Source organism: Etheostoma spectabile, chromosome 4 (assembly GCF_008692095.1).
Source record: "Etheostoma spectabile isolate EspeVRDwgs_2016 chromosome 4, UIUC_Espe_1.0, whole genome shotgun sequence".
NCBI classification, from domain to species: Eukaryota; Metazoa; Chordata; class Actinopteri; order Perciformes; family Percidae; genus Etheostoma; species Etheostoma spectabile.
In genome coordinates, this window is record NC_045736.1 from 35331075 (window position 1) to 35341735 (window position 10661).

Below are 10661 nucleotides of genomic sequence, written 5' to 3' on the forward strand. Positions count from 1 at the left end.
GGTGAGACTGCACCAGGTGACACTTGTATGTACGAAGCCTTAACACTGTATTTTAACCCCACCCGGCCGTCAAACACAGCCTACCAAAATTCACATGTCCTTTTCAAGGTTTTAGTGGTATGACAAAAATAACAAAAGTGGAACCGTTTGCACCATGTTGTACCTGGAAAGCTAAAGGTCAAATGGTTGGGTGATGTAATTATTATGGCAAGTGAATGTATGTGCATGTAGATGACTACATTGCTGTTTCAGTGGCTGCTGCTGGTATTCAGCATGTGTACAATTGAAATATTTTTGACTACAGAGAAACAGTCAGGAATGAGTGAACAAAAGCCCTAGTTAAGATGGACAGTTTGATATAACTTTTAGGAATTGCCTTTGACCCATGCATTCAATAACACAGCCAATTGTTTCACCAGGTAAAGGTCCCATGGCATGGAAATATCACTTTCTGAGTTTGTTTGATATATGTTAATCTGAGTTCCCCCAGCTTGTCTATGGTCCCTCAGGGCAAGAAATGGTGATGTGTGTAAACTGAGCCCTGAGTATCCTGCTCTACTTTTGATTAAATGAAAGCTCAGATGGGCCGGTCTGGAATCTTGCCCATTATGACCTCATAAGGGGCAAGGTTAACACCTTTTCTCTGCTTTGCCCACCCAGAGAATTTAGCCCACCCATGAGAAAAAGACATCATCCTAAGGAAAGCTCGTTTTGGGATTGGTACTAGTGGCTGTAATTCTGCACCAAGGATGAATTTTGGGAAAAAGACTTCAGATACAGTATTAGGGGACCACTAAGGTCTATATAAAAGAGAATTCAGATACAGTATTAGGGGACCACTAAGGCCTATATAAAAGAGACTTCAGATACAGTAATAGGGGACAACTAAGGTCTATATAAAAGAGACTTCAGATACAGTATTAGGGGACCACTAAGGTCTATATAAAAGAGACTTCAGATACAGTATTAGGGGACCACTAAGGTCTATATAAAGAGACTCAGATCAGTTAGGGGACTACTAAGGTCTTAAAAAAGAGACTTCAGATACAGTATTAGGGGACCACTAAGGCCTATATAAAAGAGACTCAGATACAGTAATAGGGACCATAAGGTCATATAAAAGAGACTTCAGATACAGTATTAGGGGACCACTAAGGTCATATAAAAGAGACTTCAGATACAGTAATAGGGGACCACTAAGGTCTATATAAAAAGAGACTTCAGATCAGTGTTAGGGGAACATAAGGTCTATAAAAGAGAATTCAGATACAGTATTAGGGACACTAAGGTCTATATAAAAGAGACTTCAGATACAGTATTAGGGGAACATAAGGTCTAATAAAAGAGACTTCAGATCAGTGTAGGGGACACTAAGGTCTATATAAAAGAGACTTCAGATACAGTATAGGGACCACTAGGTCTATAAAAAGAGACTTCAGATACAGTATTAGGGACACTAAGGTTATAAAAGAGACTTCAGATACAGTATAGGGGACCACTAAGGTCTATATAAAAGAGACTTAGATACAGTATTAGGGGACCACTAAGGTCTATATAAAGAGACTTCAGATACAGTATTAGGGGACCACTAAGGTCTATATAAAAGAGACTTCAGATACAGTATTAGGGGACCACTAGGTCTATATAAAAGAGACTTCAGATACAGGATTAGGGGACCACTAAGGTCTATATAAAAGAGACTTCAGTTACAGTATTAGCGGACCACTAATTAATGGATGAGCGTGATTAATGGTTTAAAAATCTAACATTTAGACATTCTTTCCTGTCCAATATGTGGACTTTTTTTATTAACGTCAACATAAAACATCTTAATACACTTATAATTTGTATAGCCTTTTTTTTTGGAAGCCTATTATTGCTAAGTCTGACTGTTGGTCATATAAAATATGCCATTTGTTTAATAAAGTAACTACTCAAATGTTGTTCTTCTTACACAATTTTTTAGGAACTGCATTTGATTACTTCCCTCATGGGAGGCTTAGTTTTTATAGGATTTGTTCCAAAGGGATTTCTTCCCTTAAATTTTCTTTAGCTGATGGCTGTTATTGTCAGATTTCAGTGACTATAATGTATAACCTTGTAATACACGTAAAATACAGGATTTCTTTCTGTGTCTTCAGTCCTTGTACACTCATTTAAATCTTCCATTCCTTCCTGCCTTCCTTCTCCCTGTCCTTCAGTATTTTTGTTTCTTCCCCTTGTCTTGTCCCTTCTTTTCTAATTCAACTCACGTGAAAGCCAACAATCCACAAAGCTGTGGGCCTTAAGTCTTCATTTTAAGGGAAACAACATGGCTAATGTTTGCCTTTTGTGGTTCTGTCGGTATTTTGCTACATTTTCTGGCTCTGTGAGCTTCATTGAGATTCATCATTTTAAACATTATTTATTGTATCCTAAGCTACAATAATAATATCCTCTTATGGACAAAATGCCAGCCTTTGAGGAATCTGTTGCGTATTACAAAAACATATTGATTAAAACATGCAGGGGGTTGACATATAGTATGACATTATTTTCAATGAGGAAATTGTCAAAATTAAAAGTAAAAATAATAAATGCAAAAGATACCTTCACTGTTATTATGCCAAGACAGAAAGACAATCTCATATACTATGTATTCATTTGCTAAACTAATTAAAAATGATTAAAGAGAAATATTTTCAAATGTAGTGGTGAACAAGCTATCATGAATCATATGAAGGGCAAAGATTAGAAAAGATTCCATCAGTTTTACAAAACGGGGAACAACTTTGTGAACGGCATGTGCAGTTTCCAAGAGTCTTTGAATGTAGCATGACTGGACGAGGCCCCGCCCCCTGCTCCTGAAGCTGTCTATAAGACTAGGAGACTAGATGAAACAGTCAGGTACACCTTGGATACCTCACCTCAGACAGCCCTGCACCGCTCATCAGGTAAAATCAAGCTTTATTACACTTTTAAGACTAGAGTAAATCCATTTGGTGTCCTTTTTGAACTGCAAAGATACAATAAAGTCGTAGTTGTTGAGAAATATGCTCACATCCTGAGTTATAGATGTTTAAATCATCAGAGATACCAAACTGGAGTTATTTCCTCCAGGAGGTTGCTCGTGTTGCAGTGTATCAAGATTTGGTATTTGGAAACACTGATGGACATAAACAGCTAAAGCCATTTTAAATAGGCTATATCTTTATCATCTTTTCATCTATACCTCTTGAATTCTGGATTCCCTAAATTGGTCAGTAATGACTAAAAGCCAAAGGGAACTAAATAAGTAATTTAATTTATCATTTGAAGAATTAAGTCAATATACAAAGTCTGTCCTGCAAAGTAGAAATATAAATGTCCAAAGGTTTTTGTATAGTATAATCAGAATGTGACAATCATTTTCAGAGATAGCAACTTTTACGAATTTCACAATTTGAATATGTATTGGTGCATTGCAGGAAATATACAGCAGGTATTTTTGGAAGGCCTTTTTGAGGCCAGGGTCATCCAATGAGCCACCTTTTGTCCCGTGAAGAGAATTAGCCACTAATCTGTTCCCACAGCAGATCTGGGCAGAGGAGATGACCTAACCGCTGCTTTCTACCTCTCTAATCAGCTGCCTTTTGAAATCTTGTGTAAGGGATCGGTGCTAATGGGCTTTACCCAGTGGGAACTGACCTCAGGCATGGACATGCACATGTTTATGTAAGCAGAACATGAGGGAGGTGGGGGAACATCTTAAAGGGTTGAGGAAGGTAATTTGTGAGTCTTTCAAAACAATCTGTATTAATATTCCCAAAATAATGTGTTTTTGGATTTGCCAGCCCCATGGTGGGATGCAACCGGCAATATCAGGTGTTAACAGATACTTTGATACTTCTAAAAGTATGGAAGAAGAGGATTAGGGCCACATGTGAAAAAAATGAATTTGAGTTCTGAGTTTGTTGTCAGAATTCTGAGAATTCTGAGAAAAAAGGTCTGATTTGTGAGATTAAAGTCAGAAATTTAACTTTAATCTCAGAATCCAGACTTTTTTCTTTCTGTTTAGACTTCTAAAAACAAGTCAGAATTTGGACTTTATGATCAGAATTTGGACTTAAAACTCAGAATTCAATTGTGAAATGTGGCCCAAATCCTTTTTTCCGTATAAAAGGTTTGAATAAAATACATACAAGGAATTCAACTGACTCAGTTACATGGACGCAGTGAAACTCATACAAGAAATCACAGAATGAGAGTGCTAAATGTTAGCTTAGCCCTTTCATGTGTAATGGACAGAGACACGTCAAAGTCACGGGACTCAACAGGGTAAGAATTTTTTTGAGAAGAGACCCATATTTATGTGATACTGATCAAATTAAAATCGTTCCGGGTTTGAAAATCAACACTGGTGGCCTTCCAATCTCAACTTGATGCATGACGGTGTCTCTGTGTTTTTAAACCCATAAGAAATGTAAATAATTGTCGTCATATGTGCTTCAGGAGTCTACGCCAACGTCAGAGCCAAGATGGGGCGGAAGGAGATCATTTGCAGCTGGAAGAAAAGCACCAGTAATATCAAGGAAGTGTTTGACTTCATAGGAAAAATGGGATCGTAAGTACTGCTGTTGAAAGTAAAATGAGACGAGAGAAAGAAATGGGGATTGTTCTGTGTGCAAGAAGAGCAGGACTAGTTGGAAATGTATGGGTCCCCAGAATCTAGAAACTGCTGCATGCAAACTTGCACGTTGTGGGCAATTTGCGTGATTAGCATAATTTGCAATAACTAACATAAAGGCCAAAGGACAATATTTCAGCAGCTGATTGGCTGGTTATGACAGTATTAGAGGGGTTATGGGGGTTATTGAGCATTCTGAATCCATTATTGAGGCTCTGCTATCCTTTAAAAGAGATTGACACACAGCACCAACGCACAAGTAAAAACTTTAGGTCACTTTGCGTAGGCTATAACGAAAGCTATGCGTGGGTGGAGCCTTAATACAGATGCATTCTGGGATAGGAGAACAAAAACGCTCTGGGTTGTTTGCATTTCTTTAAACCAATCACAATCGTCTTGGGCGGCGGGTGCGCTCAGGAAGGAACTAGTTTATGTGCCACATACAATATTACATAAAGTTCACACAATACAATAACACTAACTATCTACTTTAGCTGGATACATGGTCGAATGTAATTTGCTTTTATCAGTGTATTGCTGTGTGTAGTTTGTCATGGCCAATCGGTCCCAAAACGTTCCCGTTGGAGAGTAAATGCAGTAACCATATTTGTAGATCTTTACAGTCATTCACTGAAAAAACCAAGCAGGTCTTATTGCACAATCCTCAAGAAATCTTCAAAACTTTACATTTTCAGCATGTAGCTCAAAGTTTATTTTGTAAGGTGAGAAACATCTGGCAAAATATTGGGCGCCGCCAGTAAATGAACTGTAGTCAGTACAGACTAATTTGTTTAATTCTGATTTCATCTTGCTCTTACTGCTGCAAGTGTGTGACTGGGTTTCAACATCTACTATCACAGGAGTAGTTGGTACGGGCCAGCAAGAACTTAGCTGTTGTACATGGCTTGAATCGGCACCATGGCTGACCTGCTCATCTACAGGTGCTGCTTGGCAAAGCAGCAAACTGGCCCGATCCACCAGCTGTGGACATCACTAAGTTTGGATGCGACATGAAAAAAGGCGAGAAGAAAGGAGAGGAAGTCCTTATGCCCGTCCTAGTGTATTCCATTTACCTCGGAACTCAGAACCTCATGCTAGATTTGCATTGTTTTCATTAGCTCTAGCAATGTTAACCATTGTTAGCAATACCAGTTGATAACAGGACATTACGCTAGTTTTTTTTGTGTATAAAAACAGCGTAGCAACAGGTCCACAGATAGAAGTTGGACAGGACTGTGTGTACGACTGATTTAGTGGGACACAAATAAGACATGAGTATGTTACTACAGCTTTTACAGCTGATGCACGGAGAAGCCATGTTGGAATTTTTGCTCGGGGTACTGCGAGGTTGTCCGTGTTCTGTGCTCAGAAATTCAGGGGGTGTATTTCCAACTTTGACCTCGGAAAATTGGACTTCTGAAACGGAACGCACTGTGAAAATGCAAGCCCCATTGCTCTTCTGGCCATGTTGGACATTATCAGCTGTAGCTGCAAAGATGGGTTAAAGCCATGTACTACAGCAACCGCACAGCTGCAGACCAGGCCTCTTCCCACTACTGCTAAATGCTATGATAATACATGTTGCCTTTTCACACACTCGCAGAAAGACGACAAGAATGACAAATCTGGAGAAGAAGAGGAAGACAATGTTGACAATGAGGATATTTAGAGATAGGACGATATTTAGAGCTTTGTCCCGATTTTAATCTTTCACGATACATGGGTGGCAATTGGATTTTTATTGTGATTTTCATTTATTGCGATTCTAGAAGTATTGCGAAAAAACAACAAAGTGAATAATACATTTCTAGAGACAATATATCATGAGACATTTCTAAAAACTATTTTTTTTTCTAAAAGGAATGCACATCAATTGTCAGTCTGTCTGACATTTATTTAATTTGTAAAGAAGAACATTACATGGATTTTCTTCTTTCGCTCTGTTTGGCTGGATATGATGTAGTCAACTGTGCTGTTCAAACCAAAAACATTTAGGTAATTTTTAAAAAACATTCTTTCTGGAGAAAAGAAATGATTTTAGAAATCGTTGCAAAAATACATAAATTGATTCCCCCCACCCCTAGAGGATATGGTTTATAACAATGCAGAGTAGTAGAAGTGCAACGTGTTCTCATTCAATGGAAGTTTTCCATTTGTAACACATTGTGTAACTAATGAGAGGTTTCTGCTCTGATGATTTTGGACATAGTATACTAAGACCTATTCCTGGACTCATATGTTCTACTCATAAAATGTATAAAACATGGACGTAGTCTCCGTGAATGCCACCCATAGTATTCTGAAGAGCCATTGTGAAGCTCAATGGGCGGCTCTGGCCATCACCAACTTGGCAGTGTCGGACTTCACCTAGTCTCACATTGCCAGACCTGTCTCCACAGAGCTGCAGAGGTCCACACAGCATTCCGGGATGGGAGGAAAACTACTCTGGTTTATCGGCAATTTCTTTTATCCTATCACGATTAACGGCAAGGCCGATGCTAAGCGCCGGACGGAGCCACGGTGCCTCTGCAAAATATCCTCAGGAAGGAACCTGTTTTGGTGGAACATGTGTACGTTCAAAAGTAGTTTTAGTCGTGTGAGAGAAAACTCCGATTTGACAGATAGTCTAGCTAGCTGTCTGGATTTACCCTGCAGAGATCTGAGGACCAGGTAACCATAGTCCTCAGAAATCCACCGGTGGCTAGAACGCCAACACAAAGAGGAAGATAACGGACATCTGACCAAAATAAGAGACAACCGGCGGAATTTCTGGCAACACCGGAGCCATCCCGGAAATTAAACGTTGTCGACATAGACTAGCTCTGTCTAAGTCCCTACGTCTGTAGACTTTTGGGGTCCTTTTAGCCCATAGCCGTCCCATTAGGGAGTGAAGCAGAGCTAGGCTCTGCACTGCCGCTAGCTAATTCAGGAGGGCAAACGCTGTTTTCTTGTATGTATCATACAGTAAACATTCACATAGTTGGTTTTCCTTCTCCAATGATGAATACATGGCTGCTGCCTGCTGGCGTTAGGAGTTATTTCCTCTCAGGCAGGCGCAGAATGAACATGCTGATTGGACATCGACTAAAGTCTTGGAGGTGTTTTCAAGGGTAACTTTTTGGACAAGACACAAGCGACATAAGGGGGGTGTGAGGCACTGTCAGCTTATGTCGCCATTAGTTTTTTGCCCTGTGCTTGGTGTGTCCGTCCCTTTTCAATTGTCTTGGTAATCTACTCACAGCTGAAACTGCTAGTGAATAAAGTAGGGTCACATACATTGGTACCAAGATCCAAAGAAACACAGTAATCTTTCTCATAGAACTTATCCATCCAAGCCTTCTGTAAAATACAGTTAGGTAATAAAACTGAGTTACAATAGATGGGCCTAATACAGAAACAAAGAGGTACCAATAAAGTAGCATAGATAAAGATTAAGTTTAAAAATAAAAAATAAGATACAAAATGGACCCAAACTTAATACAACTAAAATGTTGAATTCAAATTAAATAAAAGTCATCTATTTAAAAACGTGTTCTGTTGCAGTCTAATAGAAAAGCTTGTTATTACCATCCTTAAATATCATAATAATTTCAATCCAATCATCATTTGTAGGTATTGCTGCTGTCAGCCACTTTAGTGATGGCTTTCTTACACGCTGTGCTTAGAATTGGAAATAGATGTTTACTGTAATACAAGGGGTTATTTTTAATGGCGGTGGACCCAAATACAGGGTGAATTTAAATAGAATGTCCACCTGGAGGACTGTTAGCAGAGCCAGAGCAGCATGTTGTACTCATTTATTTCTCCAATATAACAACTGCCAGCTGATTACTCTGCTCATTGGTTAGTTAGGTCTTAAAGAAAGCCTCCATTTTTACTCAATCAAATTAAGGTGGGGTATATTCGGTCAGGTGATATAAACATCAAAACAAAACAACTTGAGATGTCTTTTGATTTGTGATTTTTAATCAAAGGGCTTCTAATTCAATGAATGACATTCTCAGTCTGTTGTTCTTTCAGCATTTAAGTTACGTAATACTTTGCTGGCTTCCCCCATCCCCCCTCATTATAATTCTGTTTTGTTAACATGATCAGTGTGTTCTGAGTGACAGTGTGTGTGTGTGTTATCTAGATGACGATTTGAGACTTATGTGTGTGAAGAGTTGTGTTGCTGTGAATGAGTTTTGCTGCTGATGGGAACTGTTCAGCTCAGGTGACTGTTGGTAGTCAGACTGGAATTACAGTTTTGCAGATGTTGCTGTAAGATACACTGGCTGATTTTGCTTTAGCTCTAAACAGTTGTTATGATAACTGAGTTTCATTACTAATATCACATTATCCTTACCTTATACCTATAAACATAGCATAAACCTATTTGTCTACAGAACACTTTTATTTCTGTGTTCTATCTACACAGTCAATTTACCAGAAAACTGTAGTCATTGAAAAACTGGAAGGGAGACACTATCCAGTTATGGAAGAGAAATAGTAAACTGCTGGAATGCCCTTATAACAAAATAATCCAAACTTTGCATCCACTTTAGATTAGCAAGTGCCTAAAACTTGCAAAAAAACCACTGGTATGGTCTTTGAAATAAATTTGGTACGCAGTGAAGAAGACAACTGTATTTGTCTCCTGTCCTGCTCAGAAAGAGTTATTTAATTTATCTGCATTGTTTCCAGAAATGTAGTGAGACCAGGTTTCCTTCACATCACTGTCAGTACAACGACCTGTAACAAATGGTTGCTAAGGTAACTGTAGGTATGCCCTGCAGCCTCAAAGCTGCTTAAAGCCCTTCGTCAGCAACTTGAGTTGAATGTGCGTGTGTGTGTGTGTGTGTGCATGCATTATATCATGCGCATTATGTCAGAACAGCTTCCACTTCATTACAGGATTAAGAGTCTAAGTGACTAACTGAAGCTATATGACGAGGTCTATATGGAGGTGTGTGTTTATGGAAATGTGAGACAGAAAGGGTGTCCCAATCAACACGTGTGTGTTACCTTGCACATCAGTTCGCGGACTCACAACACTTTGCAATGGCGCATCATTTTTTTGATTTCCACAGACTGATTTTGATATATTAACTCTGTCATTACTTTTTTTTTTTTCTTTGTTGCAGGGGGTCATTTTCAGAGGTTTTTATGGTGCGAGAGAAGAAAACGGGACAACTGTACGCTTTGAAATGTCTAAGGAAGAAACACCTTGCTCATAGCAACCTCGAAAATGAAATCAATGTACTGAGAAGGTAAACACACACACACACACACACACACACAGGTGATTTCCATTGTGTTCCTTGCCAACAGAGAGCAGTGCAGCAGCAGTTTTCTGCCATATTAAGTCAATATTGATTTACTCGTTAAGTTAATATAACATGGAATTATATGTGCAGCACCTTCTTACCTATACAAAAACCTGTTCTGATTGAGACGTTTACCAGGGCTGAGGATAACAGCCGGCATCTGCAACACCTTCAACATGTTAAGCGAGCAGTGATGCCTAAACCTCTCTCTTATTATTTCAGGATACAGCATGAGAACGTAGTGGGGCTGGAGGATTTCTATGAGAGTCGGACACACTATTACCTGGTCATGCAGCTGTGAGTGGACTCATTATTATCACATTTTTACAAATTACTACCTTGGTAGAACCCATACAAGGATATACTGGGAACTATTGTCCACAGAAGGTGAAGCACTGCTACTTGGGCGGAGTGATTAGCCCCTGAAAAGCACCGTTGTTAGTCTCTGCTCCTCACCATGTGGCTTCTCAGGTGCTGCGAGCAAATCACTCCGCCCAAGTAGCAGTGCTTCGCCTTCTGTGGAGAATAGTCCCCAATATGTATAGAGTTAGAAGACGGCTGGGTCTCATGTGACCAGAAGTGGGTAGTAACGAGGTACATTTACTCCGTTACATTTACTTGATTAAGTTTTTGAAAGAATTACACTTCCAGTAGTAGTTTTAAATCACTATACTTTTACTTGTACTTGAGTAGATTAGTGAAGAAGAAAC

The 10661-nt window shown here is 39.2% G+C and overlaps 1 protein-coding gene across 1 annotated transcript in view; it reads left to right on the top strand.

Moving 5' to 3' along the window:
- Nucleotides 1-2870: 2870 nt before the first annotated feature.
- Nucleotides 2871-10661, top strand: part of camk1ga (calcium/calmodulin-dependent protein kinase IGa) — a 19688-nt gene continuing 11897 nt past the window's right edge. The window contains exons 1-4 of the mRNA XM_032513184.1: nt 2871-2933; nt 4471-4582; nt 9769-9894; nt 10174-10248. Of these exons, the coding sequence (XP_032369075.1) occupies nt 4497-4582; nt 9769-9894; nt 10174-10248 (287 nt within the window). The 5' untranslated portion in view covers nt 2871-2933; nt 4471-4496. The remainder of the gene's footprint in view (nt 2934-4470; nt 4583-9768; nt 9895-10173; nt 10249-10661) is intronic.